The 15836-nt window shown below is 31.6% G+C and overlaps 1 protein-coding gene across 2 annotated transcripts in view; it reads right to left on the bottom strand.

Moving 5' to 3' along the window:
* Nucleotides 1–15836, bottom strand: part of Dmd (dystrophin) — a 1916788-nt gene that overhangs the window by 1265931 nt on the left and 635021 nt on the right. For both annotated transcript variants that reach the window (XM_048336444.1, XM_048336436.1), the window contains 4 exons: nucleotides 8730–8875; nucleotides 5407–5619; nucleotides 2124–2237; nucleotides 1049–1204 (listed from right to left, as the gene is read on the bottom strand). In XM_048336444.1, the coding sequence (XP_048192401.1) occupies nucleotides 1049–1204; nucleotides 2124–2237; nucleotides 5407–5619; nucleotides 8730–8875 (629 nt within the window). The remainder of the gene's footprint in view (nucleotides 1–1048; nucleotides 1205–2123; nucleotides 2238–5406; nucleotides 5620–8729; nucleotides 8876–15836) is intronic.

Below are 15836 nucleotides of genomic sequence, written 5' to 3'. Positions count from 1 at the left end.
CAGCTCTACATAAATTGATGATACTCTTTCTTGTCACCCATTAAGAGTATTCCAAAAGAAATAACTTTTACATAGGTCTTACAGAAAAATATCAGTGGCACAGTCCATTTTTAAGTAATAACTTTTTTTCCCCTGAGCAACTCTTTGAGCCCTGACTTAACTCCAGAAGAATGCAACTTTCCTGACCCAAGGCTATCTCATCTGTGAGTTAATAGAACTGTTAGGCATTTGTCAGTGACTGTGTTAGCTGCTAAGACAGGCTTTGACTTTTACTTTCCTAAATTCTTTCCTTCTTCAGATTTAGCATTTGCCTTTTGGCATTATTTCTTTCAACATGGAAAGGTTACTTAGAAATAACCAAAGACCAACTGCCTCTAAAACATATAAATAAAAACTCTCAAGAACTTCAAGAAAGGTATTAGACGAATTTTAAGCTAATTACTGCTTTAGGTCAAAAATGAATCTTTTAAACAAAATGTGTCTGCTATATACTATTGGTGAACATGTTTTATTTTTAATAAAGCAATCATTAAATTCAAAATAAATATACGCAAAATATTCTGCTGAATATAATGAGGAATTCAAATGTGAATATATAACCATTGATTAATATGAATGTGTTCAAGAGTTCAAATCTTAACCAGAAGCTAATTATATGACATATATGTAGCTAGACATATAATAGCCAGTTATTTGTAAGCCAAATATTCAAGTGAAGTATTGTTTTTTTCTTAACCTGATTAGTATGCATTTGTGCATTGAAAAAAATTCAATGAAAATAATGTCCATTAATATAACTCCATTTTCAATATGATGGTTGCATTCAAGGAGATCAGTTTAAAGCCTTAATAACAAAATTAGGTATCATTAAAATATCTCCTACTAAAATATTTCTACATATTAGATAAACATTAATTTGTTTAAATGAATTGGACTTGAGAACACCAATGTCGCAAGCCATAAAGCTTTAAAGATAGTCATAAAAGGATATATGAAGAAATTTTAATTTTTAAATTGAATAAACCACTATGAAAGACACTAATCATACCTGTTGGCACATGTGGTCCCACTGAGTATTAAGTTCTCCGAGTTCTATCTCAAGTCTGGAGGCAAACTCCGGTTCTGCTTCACTCTTTATTTTCTGCCCTCCTTCGTTGACACTGTTTAGACTCGGCTGGATCGTCTGAATATCATTGACTAAAAGCTAAGGAAATAATTTGCTTTAACTTGACTGAAAAAGTCACCAAGACATATAAATGCAACTTACCTCGGAAACATGTAACTAGTACTATGATAGTGTGAAACAATTTTTTTTTTTCAAATAAGGAACTAGGAGTAGCTAAAGTTATAGATAGTTGCAGTCTCACAAAAAATAATGATTTTTATGTCATGAGTGAAGTTGGAAATTATCTTTATGTGGTCTCTCTCAAATGAAATGCAGAATCAATGTAATGTTTCTTGTTTAAAATGTGTGAAATTATTAGCTTCATGCATCACTGTTTGTAGGAGGATTCGGGTTTTCAGACACAGAATATGGCAGCAATTGTGTATAGCAAGATAGGTAATGAAAGTTATTTGTAACACTGATTTGCTTGAATTTGCAAAAAGAATAGTTGTTAAAATTGCTAGATTATTTTATTGCTGCTTCATGACAATAGTATAATGAATATCATTTCAAAAATCCCAATTGTGTTATATTATAGCACAGTGCATTATGCACATAGGGGAGTGACAGTTTGACTAATAACCTGTAATAAGTTATAACAAGTGGCTCAAAAGTTTCTTTACATTCCATTGCACTTTATACTAAGATTTTTATAAAATGAGGTTTGAGTAGAAGGTATTGTTTTGTTTCACATTTACTTTACCAAAGGTTTCTTAAGATTGCTGCTAAGTGACAGTTTTGACTATGTAGGATCTGTAGCAGCTTCCCTGGCCTCTAAGACCTAGATGGTGGGTGGTACATGTATCCCTTCCAACCGCCAACACAAATACACCACATTATGACAACAACAAATATCTCAAGATATTGCAGACTGTAACCCGGGTGAATTACTGATCTAACCAAATAATACTATTCATATAAAAGTCTTCATAGGAAATGAATCACATGAAAGTCTTACTCTGCACTGTTTTAACTGTTTTTTCAGAATTTCAGAATCCCCCAGGGCAGGCCATTCCTCCTTCACAAAAACATCAACTTCAGCCATCCATTTCTTCAAGGTTTTTATGTGATTCTGGAATGAGACCCATTTTAAAGCATTATGAGTTGCTGATTGCTCTTAACACAATTCATCATGATGATGATGCGTCTAAACACAAGCTCAGAAACAATTCCCATGTTTGAAGGATGTCTCTAAGTAACTCTTCAGGAAAAGAATATTCTCACTGAGACTGCATTTTTATGGTCTACTGTATGAGCACTGGCGTATGAAGTCTGCTATTGTTAAAAATAAAAAATTACTACCAAAAGTGGTTTTATGATGTTCCTCACGAGAACATTAAATCATATCCCCCTCTAGAGAAATTTTAAGTTACAAAACAACTCATGATAATACTAACAAAGTGCCCTTACAGTACATAAAAAACTATGAACAATAAACTCAATGTAATGGTGTCTTTATAGCCTCCCTAAACCCCAACTTTCACAAATTGTTTGCTCCAGTTGACAGTTTAAATAGTCCTTTCAGATGGGAATATCACCATCAAGATTTTGTCAACTTTAAGGGGAAAATCTTATTCTTAATTTCTTATTTCCTGACCAGTTGAAAAGGTAATGACCAAAAAAAAAAAAAAAAGAAAGAAAAGGTAATGACCAAAAATAAAACGTAAATATCAGGCCAAAATTATTACTCTATATCATTTATAAATAGCCAATTATCTCCCATTATTCACTTTTGTTTTACTTTAAAATATTTTTATTATTTTCAAGTAGACGTACAAAGCAGTTGCCATTTGAATGTATGAACACACTGTGTCTTGATGTTACTTATTTTCAACATGCTCACTCACCACCCGCTACCCACCCCTTGGTCAAAGTGGGGTAAAAATGTTGTTTGGATGATGCAGATTGAAATGCTTTGTGTACATGAACAGTTTTGTTAAATGTCAAGTATTTCAATACATACCCTGCCTTCATTTTTTTCAGTTCTTTTTTTTTCCTTTTCAAGTGTATACCTGTCACTTCTTCAGCTCTATACATACCACCTACACAGTCTAACATGCACTATTTCCCTGTTCAATCATTGGTTACTTAAAACGTGGTTCTGCAAAAGCTTCCCCTTTAATATGATTCACAGTAAGAATTTTAAAAGTATTTGGGTAAAACTCTCATCACCCTATTGATATGGTTCAAAGTTTTTTTTAAAACTCTTCTTCCATATCTCTATCTCCTTCAATATATTTCTGCTTACTTTAATTGAACCTTTTCTCCACATTGAAAGTAATAATTCTATCTTTCCCTCTAGTTCTCTTCTGAATGGAGATGTTTCAAAGATGTTTATAATTACACAGGTGTAATTATAGCTCTTCATTTTCAAAACACTGATAACTCTCCTTATTTTTGTTAGTGTTATTGCTGCTGATCCCTTGACTATTCATGACTTACTCCCAGACCTTTTTCCCAACTCTACATTTTATGAATTCATCTTTAAAAGAACCTATTTGCTCTTTATATTTCTTCTAGTAAATTGAATAAACTTCTCATTTAGGAAATCTTTATTTTTTGACTAAGTTCCATTTGTTCAAAGTGTAGTTGAGATAACTTTTGTTCCAAGAACCTTTCCTAAGCATTTTCTCTTTTGCTGTTGGATTCCTTTCCTGCCTGGTTATAATTTAACCTTACACCTCACTTATTGTGTTAGGCTGACATGGTAATTGCTTCATCAAAAAAATCATGAAATAATGATTGGGATTTGTGAATATACTTAGCATGACACAAAGAAAATGTGAACTGTAAAAATATTTAACATGAGACATAAACCATAAATATTATCCTCTACCAAGGTAATTAATGTGATTGCAGAGGCCTTTTTAAAATAAGAGAGGTAAGAACAGGTAGAGATTGGTTAAAAGAAGGAGAGACAGAAAGAGTGTCACATAGATACAAATGCATTATCACTGAAATGTGCTGTGTTGCTGGCTTTAAATATATATATTATTAAGTCATTAATCAAGCAATGTCTATAGCTTTCAGAAACTAAAAATGTAAACATATTTCCCTATTAAAGCCTCCAGAAGGATTACCACTCTAGTGACATCTTGACATTTAGGTCGTTGAAAGTGATTTTGAACTTCTAACCTCCAATACTGTAAGATAATAAAATTGTATTTGGAGACATTAAATATATAGTAATGTGTTTCAACAGTGATAGAAAACTAATACACCTATCTTTCTCTTTCTCTAGAATGGGGGCTTACTGATAGTGAGAGCCATGTAATTGCCATTTGGTCGCTGGTCTTGGTAAATGTATTTTCAAACATTCTAGATCAGGTACACATTTATAAAACTCCATGAAAACTTCTATCTTGTACTTTATAGAATGCTTCAAGACAGCTTATTATTTTAGATTGGAAAAGTTAAGTATGAGCAAATTAGTAGTTAAACTAGGATTTAAATCTAGTGCCTTTCCATCCTGTTAAAGTTTCTTTCTCAAGAGTACTATATTTCATAGTGATTAGCCAACCAAGTAATAATACTTATAAGACTAAATAACTAAGATTTTCAGGAATGTTATTGTTAATGCTTTATAACAGGTGATTATTGCATGGAAGTACTATTCATACATATTAAGTTACAAGAAGTCTATTTGAGAGAATGCTGGAAGGAGTAACTGATCTAGAGATATTGTACACATAAACTGATATGTTAAATGAAAATTCATTTGTACAAATATTTGAAGAAAACAACAAAAATGAAAATAGAATAAAAGAAAAGAAAATTCCTCCTCAAAAATGAAGTCCATTTGAGTAAAGAGGTGGGATAAAAATAAAACAAAATACAATAATTAAATAATATGCCAAATGGTATCTATATCTACTGGTACACCCAAACTAAGGAAGAATTTAGATTGATTTTGAAAATCACCGCACTAAAACATATTTAATTCCTATTGGAATTGTGAGAAGCATCAAGTTGATCATAAAGTAAATCTAAGAAGCAGTACTCTTAATTACATTTTTCCCTGGAGAAATAGGCAAATTATGCTCCTTAGGAAAGACATATGTCGTTAGAGCTTATCAATGATTTTGAATGATTCTGATGTCAAATATCCACATACCTCTAAATTTCATATTACATTGTTACATAGAGAATGAATTACACACAGGCACATACACTTGTGTGCATGCATGCACACACTGCACACCCACACATGCAGACACACACAAAGCAAAACATCTCATTACCTGAATTTTTCTAAGTTTATTCATTTGCTCCTCTAGCTTTTGGCAATGTTCCAGCAGCTGAGAAGAAAGCTTCTTCCAACGACCCTCAATATCTTCAAATTCTTGTTGATATTTCTGGCTAATTTCTGAAGGTGCTTTCTTTGACATCTCTTTCACAGTGGTGCTGAGATAGTCAAGTCCACTTTGTTGCTCTTGGAGAGAATTTTGCAAAGCCTCAAAAAATAAAAATATATTTATACTAGTTGATACATAATTAAAGAGTGTTTGTTAACTCGTTTGGCTAAAATGAGTTAATATGACTCAAATATCTAAACAAATGAATGATCTACTATCAGTCATAAAACTCCAAATGGTAATTCATCTTATAAGAATATATTGTACATTATTTTGTGATTTTAAATGCCTTTTTAAACAAATCACACTATTTTTGAAATATCAAATATGGTAAAAAGTTATATTGCATTGTGTTTATATATTCATCTTTATTCTATTATTCATGGGGTTTGAATTAATTATATACCACATGAAATAAAATAGTGTCTAATAAACCTATACCCAAATCATTTTGTTTTGCTTCATTACAAAACTTGAAATGTCAAACGGGCCATTAATCCACATTAACTGAAGTTTCATATTTTTCAAAAGCTACCTTCTGTTTTGAAATTTCAGGAAAATTTCAAGAGAAGTGATAAAACTTATTATACAATGACCCTGCATATTGCATGAAGGGTTATGAGAGTATGTTTATCTTTAGCTTTCACCAATTCCACTATCACTTTATGCTTATAAATTAACATACACTTGAGAAAAATAAAAAGAAATCTATTTGCAACTGTTATGATTTTATATAAATGAAAATTTCCTTTGTATGCATAACTAAATACCCAATACTGATTAAGTTATATGCACACATAGGATTATTCCTTCTTTTCTAATGTGACATAAATCATTTAAATATTTCACCAAACACAGAACTTTTATGGTTACATAGTCACTTATGACTATTCAATGATACTAAATTTAAATTTTCACATTACTTTTCATTTTTCTTGCTCATGTCCTGTTTTTAGACATTATCTGGCATATGACTTCATTTTGAGGAAAACATTTTTGTATACATTTTCCATGTCATTAGGTATTTTTTAAAGCAATGTTTAATGGCTTTTCTCATGAAGTTAGTTACTAATTTAGCTTCCAATGAGAATTATTTTTACATCTATAAATCTTTCATCTCTATATCTCCACCTACCTACCTACCCTTATCTACATATACCTATCTACCTTTAACACAGAACATGTTATGATTATTTTTTTTTTGCCAGTCCTGGAGCTTGAACTCAGGGCTGGAGCACTGTCCCTGGCTTCTTTTTGCTTAAGGCTAGCTATGCCACTTGAGCCACAGCCCACTTCTGGCTTTTGCTATATATGTGTTGCTGAGGAACTTAACCCAGGGCTTTATATATGCTAGGCAAGCACTCTACCACAAGGCGACATTCCCAGCCCTCCTGATTAATTATTTATAAGATACAATTTCATGGAAATTATATGGTATATACCAGTGAATGATTTTTTGTGTTACTAGAAATTACTAAATTTTCTCAGTAAAATTTACATTCACTTTACATTACCACAGTGAGGTTTTGTTCATGTCTTTGAAACTTGTACTTATAATTATTGTGTATGCATGTATGTACAGATTAGTATATTAAAATGATATTTCACTCTGCACATCATGATTTATAATTTCTCACTTATAGAAAAACAATTTTGGTCTCATTTTCTTTTGTACTATCTTTTACAATGATCGTTATTTTTTCCCTTGAATTTTATGCGTCTCCATCATGTTTTAATGAACTTTTTAAACTTTCTACCTTTTTCAATTTTTTCTCAGTACCAGAGTTTGACCTCAAGTATTAAGATTGTTAGGAAGGTCTTCTACCACTTGAGACATAATTCACTTTTGTTTTTAGTTAGTTTTCAAATGGGCCAGCGTAGAACATGAATTTCCTATTTATGCTCCTGGCATAGCTATAGCCATAGGTGTGAACCAATGCACTCAGCATTTCATTAGTTGAGATAGTTTCTTTTAACTGTTTTCCTGGAATTGCCTTCAAATATGATGCTCCTGATCTTACTGAAGTTAGGATTATATGTATGAGTCACATCTGGGTATCTTTGAATCATTTTTTAATTGCCTGTGGTACTTTGGTATATTATTTCAAGGAGGCATTTTATAGTTCCCACAAATATTTGCATAAAAATATCATACACTCTAGTCTTCAGTAGAAAAATTGTTTTACTTCTATTTCAAACTTTTTGTGAACTTTCTTCACTCCCATATTGCTTTACCTGTGGATATTTATTTTATTTGAGTAGGTCATTGTGTTTTAGGTTAACTTTGAAATCATTATGCATGTATTAAAAATAATGCCAATAAAAAGTAAACCAAAAAGCTCAAAAGGTACTCATTGAATATTTCTTTTTGCTTTGTCATAGGGCTCAAAATCTGGGCCTCCGTGCTGTCCCTGAACTCTTCACCTCAAAGCTAGAACTCTTCAGCTGAAGGCTAGTGCTCTACCATTTGAGCCATAGTGTCACTTCTGATTTTCTGGTGGTTTATTGGAGATAAAAGTCTCAGGGACTTTCCTACCAAGGCTGCCTTTGAACCACAATCCTCAGATCTCAGCCTCCTGAGTATCTAGGATTAGAGGCATGGGCCACTGACGCTGGGCATTACTGATACTTTTGTAAAGACATAGTCTAGATAGAATATTATGTACTTTACATGCTTAAATACTTTTTTGACAGAATTACATTTGAAAAGAAATAATACTTAACCCTTTAAAATGACTGCTGAGATTACAAGGTTAAAATTTATTGTCTTAATTTAATTATTAAAAGTGTACATATTATCTTGAATACTAAATATAATTAGTGGATACATTCATATTTTTAAAAATTGAGCATATAATGTAGACATGTGGGAATCAGTAGAGAAACTATTCTAACTTCTCAGAAGTTATTTTTTATGTTAGCATTTTATCTTCCTGATATAAGGCAATTATAAGGTTGTGTTAAATTTCAGTATATCTGAAATGCATAATATAAAAGTATACTTCATAAATATAGAATAAAACTGATTTTAATGACTATATTTTTATGGTTGTGTGTAATACAGATAACAGTGTAAAAAATAAACTTTTTGTTCAACTGGTAATCTATCATTCTTCTACTTTAATTTCAATATTATATGAGGTAACATCAATGAAACTTCTCCATAAATGAGATGTGCACCATTGTATACTATTCAAATACACACTGACCTGTAACTCCCCAAGTCTATGTTCCATAATCTCATATTCAGTGACACTAAATTGAGGTATAGAGAGTTTGGTTTCTGTCTGCTGAATCCACATCCGGATAGTACTTGTTGTCTCCTGATAGCGCATGGGTGGCAAAGTGTCAAAAACTTCACCAAAAGGGAAAATAACAGAGAGAAAACAATTTAATCATTTTCAATTTAACTTTAATAGAACTCATTCATACTACTAATTTCAAAGTTTAAGAAATACCTGAAATGCAAAGCATAATTGTGACAAAATAAATTAGTACCATGTGTCTGGTACATTAGGAATCTTACATATATTACATCAAATTTTCAAATCAGTTTTACAAAGTTTACAATGCCAATTCATTTTCTAAGTTCAGTGAATGAAAAAAAAAGGAGGCTGTAATTGGAGAAACTAAATTTTGAGTATATCTGATGTTGAAAGTAATACATTCTCTTGCTCTGTGGCCATTTTTGTTTTGGGGAAATAAGTATCACTAACCAAACATCAATATTTTAAATGACAACATGTCACCACTAAGTCAATTATACCTGAACTCATTTTTATTTGCTCAATATATACCATGAATTCTATTAATATCTCATACATATTGTCATTTGATTTTTATAATACATCTAAGACAACCCCACGACCGATCAAAAAGAAAAATTCAATGAGAACCTTTTGAGTTTTTGGTTTACTTTTTATTGGCATTATTTTTAATACATGCATAATGATTTCAAAGTTAAGCTAAAACACAATGACCTACTCAGATAAAATAAATATCCACAGGTAAAGCAATATGGGAGTGAAGATTGTTCACAAAAAGTTTGAAATAGATGTTGAGGTTGTCTCTATAAAAAACAGCCAACTAATTTAGTCATTCCAGAAATCATGTAGTCCTACTTTACATGACTGTATAAAATATTACTTAAATATTATTATTTTATTAGAGAAAATATGAATCTCACTTCCACATACCAATTTGCTCTATGCTAAATGAAAATATAAGCAAATAGCCTGCAATGTATTTAATGGAATATTCATAAAATTAAGATGATTTTTGAAAGTGAATAAGAAATAGATACTAAGATACAATAAGTAGAGGATGAAATTCAATATGCTTTCATTCATTTGAGTGTTTATGCCCAACTATTTAAGAGAATTTTTTTAATCTGGAAACTCTCAGAATTCTATAGAATAATCTCTGAGATTATGTAAACATAATTTTTTAATGTAAATAATGTCATTTCTCATTACCAATCAGATATATTCGAATGTTGAATGTCATTCATAAACAAAGAGAAAGGGCTTTAAAACTATAGGAAATTTTGCAAGTATTTAATTATGATGAAGCAAGTTTGTATTTGAGAAGACACTTGATCAAGTAATCTGAAAGCAGCAACAAGGAGATGGTTACATGGATTGTAAGCTTCATGTTGATATAATTGAAATCAACGTGAATATTTTGGAAATTAATATGTTTGTCTTGTGGCAGTAACCAGTAACTGGAACAAGTGTATAGTCGAAGCTTGCAAGAAACTATATTAGTCAGTTCAATTTTATTCAGATGATAAATGTATTGTTAAGAGAGATTAAGTACAGAGTGATTGTTGAAAATGTTGGAAATGCATTTTATTAGAAAAAAGACACCAACTTTTCATGGACATTTAACAAGATTTATTCTTGCATTTTAAAATTACATATATATTATATATGGGTTAATTTAAACAATGTTACTTGAATATCAACTGATTCTTTTTGTGTATGCAATGTGAATTCGTGAATTCATTGATTAATCTCTATTGCTCTGTCTTTTATCTTCCTCCTCCCACTCTTTCCTTCCTTGTTTCTACAGACAGGCCATATAGCATGAAAATTAGAAACTCTGATTTTTCAGTTCAATAAGCCTGGCATTAGACTTGGCTATCTACTTACTAGCTTTAGCAAATTACTTAAACTCTTACTATCTTGAACCTCGTTTATTGAAGTGAGGATAATAATACTTTAGGGAAAATTAAATGAGGTCATTCATTTATTATTCCTTAATTCAGCAAATATTTACTCAGTTCTGTGAGCATCAGGAATGTTTTTTATACTTAAAATGCAGGGAATGTATCAAGAAAGGAACTTAGTATGAATGAATGTATTATACTAACTAAAATGATTACTATTTAAAATAAATATAAATAAATAAATAATGAGTCGAGGAGAGATAGAGACAGAGAGTTTCTGCTAGATAATGCTGTATAATAAAATTGTGTGTGTGTGTGTGCACACTTGTGCACATACCAGTACATACATGAAATGGGATCCTCTCAATTTGTTGTAAGATTTCCATTTAGTAATCAATTCTCTAAACAGCTAAGGAACATGCTTTCACACGTAACACTTTATCTTGGTAAACTATGCTCAATTTATTATTTCTTCATTGCTTTTTATATTCCAACTTCATATTGAATTTCTTTCAATCTTGGGGACTTTTTTGTGTTTAAAAATTAATTCCAAGTAGGAAATTCAAAGGGAATACCAAATTTGAGAGACACAGGGTAAAAAAAGAGAAACAACTACAAAAGCAATACTTGCAAAACTGTTTGGTGTAAGTGAACTGAACACCTGGGGGGGGGGGAAGGGAAAGGGGGGGAGGGAGGGGGGCATGAGGGACAAGGTAACAAACAGTACAAGAAATGTATCCAATGCCTAACGTATGAAACTGTAACCTCTCTGTACATCAGTTTGATAATAAAAATTTGAAAAAAAATTAATTCCCAAACATTATTTTGGATATCAACTATAAAATATACTTTTTAAACTACTGTAACTGCCACAACATTATTCAGGGAGAGCAGGAATTGCTTGTAGGTTCAAAAACAATGGTTTGACAAATCAGCACAACTGTGCAGAATATTTTACTTAAGCAAGGAACACTAGATAATTTTAGTGAAGGGTTCCTGTTTCAATCTGAAAAGAAAATGTTTGTGTTGAATCTGAAATACCCAAAAGCGAGTTCAGTATGAATTACTCCATCTTCTAGTGAGTGGAGCACTCTGAATATTATCCTAGAGATCCCATCTAGAAACAGAAATAATTCAGTTCCATCTAGGGAATTCCTTCTTCACTTTATGTAAGAGGACCACTTAACATTCTAAATTTGAATTCACTGACTCAATAAGTATATACCAGTTAATAATCTGTCATCTTACAAGACTTTAGAATTACTAATCGTATCACTTGACATAGACAAGATGTATAAAAAATATGACCTGATTATTATTTTTTTCATATATTACATATGAGTATTAGACTTTTGTCTCAAAACAAATTATTAATGGCCAGGTGACTATAATTCCTAGCTACTCAAGAGAAAGACAACAGATAATCATGGTTTAAAGCTTGCTAGTAAGAAATCTATGAGACCCTTACCTCCAATTAACCACCAAAAAATTGCTATAATAATTTCTACCATTTAAATCTAAATCACACATTCTACCATTTAAGTCTAAATTCACCACATTTAAATCTAAATACATTCATAATGTTTATGATAACGGAAATGTATCTGAAATAATGAAAATTAGATTAAGTTGATTATAGATTGATAAGCACATGTTAGAACTCACTGGGAAAATAACTGGTACAAAACAATTATGCAAAAAGGTAAAAACACTCCACTGATGTCCTATCATTTATTAAATTACTTAAAACATGCAATTACATGTATTTGTTTATTAATATGGTTACTAGAAAGTTTTACATTTCATACATGACTCATTGTATTCTCACTGTATAGTGTTTACATAGAAGCTGGGAAAACTCCCAAGTTGATGTAAATATAAACTATGACAGTACTGAAATATATTTAAAAAAAAAACAAGATATGGGTGTTTTGATTTTTCTGCTTTTTGGTTTACCTTCTGTTTTATTTTCTGTAATACAGTCTCAAACATTACCTTTATACTTTCAGCAATCCTATCTTTAATGGTTCTTGTTAGATAATTGTTTAAAGTAAAATCTTTATATTTTGTTTTGAAATTTGACTAACAATTACTTTTGTCCCATTATTTCATCCACACTCAATCCTTTTTAATCAAATGTATATTTTATATTTTTAATGTTTAAAAAGACAGGGCTTGATATAGTGGCTCATGACTAACCTTAGCTCCTCAGGAGCTAGAGATTGAGAAAATGACTATTCCATGGCCAGCCTGGGTAAAAAGTTTATGAGAGTCCATCTCATAAGGCTGGATTGGTGGAATGTGCCTGTAATTCCAACTATGTGGGAGGAACAGGTAGGAAGATAGCAGTCTCTGGGCAGCCTTAGAAAAAAGTAAAACCCTGTCTAAAATAATCATGTCCGAAAGCACAAAGGGCTAGAGGCCTGGCTAAAGGGGCAGGGTGCTTTCTTGCCTAACAGTGGTTCAAAATTTAGTACCAAAAAACCCCACAATTATTTAAATACTCTTCACATTCAAAGTAACTGACATTTTCTGTTGAAACATTTGAAAATGCAGCAAATGAGAAAGACAAGAAACTACCCAAAACTTTATTGCCCTGAGGTAAATTCTTTAATATTTTTGGCAAATTTCCTTCCTGAGTATATGGAAGGATTTGCAAGTATTTATATGCCTGTGTACCCATATGTGCCTAGTGTGTGAATATTATGTTATCTATGAAATTTTTTTTTAAATCTTTACGTTTTGTGTTCTATGAGTGTGCGCGAGCACATGTGCTGGTACACAGCAGCAATAAAAGTTTAACTCAGGGTTTGGTCATTGTCCCTTTACTTTTTGGTCAACTTAGTACTCTACCAACTTGAGTCAAACCTCCACTTTTTGGTGGTTAATGGGATGTAAGAGTTTGACCACCTTTTGATAACCTAGCTAGTTTCAAACAATGATCCTCATATTTCAGCTTACTGAGTAGCTAGTCTTGTAGGTGGGAGCCACGAGCTCCTGGTCATGTTTTATGCTCTAACTTAGCATTTTGCAAGTTTCCAGGACTTTTTGAAGCCAGGAAGAAAAGCTTTTATCTCACAATGTCAAATATATAACAAGGTTATTTATATATATCTATTATGGTTGCAATTGGTGGCATTGGTAAAGAAACTAGAAAAAGAGGACCATTTGCTGTTTTAAAATTGTAATTTTGTTATTTATCTCTGAAGTTAAGAAGCAAAGCAAAAGAGCATATGTCTACTAGAAGAACAGATTTCTTTGCCTAGACATATTAAAATTATTCTAAAGTTTTAAGAAAGTAAATTACATTAATTGCCTAATTTGGAACTGAAATAGTTTGCTTCAGTCAATCTTCCTTTTTGTTGATTCATTTAATTTTTCCAATCTCAGTATCTTAACAGCAAACAGCTGTGATAAAACACCTACTGAGCTCTGCTGTTCCTGCAAGAGAGGACCATATTCTCTGTAAACTTGGTAATAGTATCTCTAGTCCAAGGTGAAATAGATTCTCATTTGTATGATATTATTTCCACCTATTTTCCTGTTCCTCCTCAGAGCCATGTTTCCATTATTGTCTTTCAAATGAGCCAGAAACTGTACTTTGTCAATGCAAATTCCTTGGGCAATTTCAAATACTCTTTAAAAAGAAGCTCAATATTTTACAGATGCCTATGGGAGCTTACAGATATGGTACCATAATCGTACTCTAATTATTCCATAATTTCTGAATTCAAGTACTTCTTGCCTCTTTTCTCTCTACTGGACTTGAAAAACCTTTCTTCAAATTGGGGAAATTCTCCTGTTTTTGTTCCTATTAATGCCATTTTTTCCATTTATGACAGAGAGGGTAATTGCACATTATACATGTTTGGTTCAAATATTATCTTCCCTGAATCATATTGCCTGACTCACATTATTATTTAGAGGCTAATTTTATATTTTTGTAAGATCCACGAAGGTACAAATATTGCTTTTCAATTGAGTTCCACTAAGTACGTAATGTTCAGCACTTCTGGAGGGTAGAGCAGACCTTCAAAATATTTATTAATTACGGAATGAGTGACAGAAATGTAGTACGAAAATATAAAGAGATAGAACAGAAAAGTATCCACTTGAAGTATTACAGCACACAAAATAATTTCTCATATGCAATATTGTTACTTTCCCTGTTTTCTGAAAACCCAGGTCAAATTAACAAAAATCCTAATCATTATTATACAATAGAACTTTGCTTTCATATAAAAACATAATTTCTTGTTAAAATACTAGATTATCCATAATAAAGATGGTTTAATGATTTACTATTCATAGTTTGTAAATTGTCTCAGCAAAGATTCTACCCCTCAACTTCCCAGACCTAATACTAATCTCCTTTCTTTTCTCTACAGACTTACTTACATACAAATGAAATAATGAAACACTTGTTTTTCTGTAACTAGCCGTTTCCACTTAGCATAAGATTCTTAGGGTTCATCCAGCATGTATCAATACTTCATTCTATTTTACTGCCAAATAATGAGGGCATTGAGAAATGCTTCTTATTTGAAGAGGCTGATTTTTTTCATGTATCCATCAGCTGATGGACATTTGCTTTGCTTTCAGTGTTTGAGAGTTATGAAAAATATACGTATGCCCACTTGTGTACTACAGTTTTAATATTATCCTATATATGATCTTTCACTTATTCCAGTGCCAGTAGTTCAAAGGCTTCAAACAAATAATAAAATATATACTCAAGTGCTTTCTATATGATGAGTAGGCAAAATGACTTATAAGATTATTTGCAGTCTAAAAAGCCCTATGAATATAGAATTCATTTTAGTTTTGTAGTACTATTTCCTCACATCATTATGCAGATTACAACTACCAGTTCAATTCCTTACATTGTTTCTCAATGTATAGATTGTATTTTAAAAGAAAGATTTGTTGTTTCTTTTTATATTGCAGAAGTTAATAAAGAAAAATATTAAGGAGGAATAAATCTTATAACAGATAACCAAGTGCTTCTGTCAGTCAGTTCTTTTTTTTTTTTTTTTCATGCCAGTCCTGGGCCTTGGACTCAGGGCCTGAGCACTGTCCCTGGCTTCTCTTTGCTCAAGGCTAGCACTCTGCCACTTGAACCACAGAGCCACTTCTGGCCGTTTTC

This window comes from Perognathus longimembris, chromosome 28, assembly GCF_023159225.1.
Source record: "Perognathus longimembris pacificus isolate PPM17 chromosome 28, ASM2315922v1, whole genome shotgun sequence".
NCBI classification, from domain to species: domain Eukaryota; kingdom Metazoa; phylum Chordata; class Mammalia; order Rodentia; family Heteromyidae; genus Perognathus; species Perognathus longimembris.
Note: the sequence above shows the minus strand (reverse complement) of the source record. Positions and strands in the feature narration are given on the sequence as shown.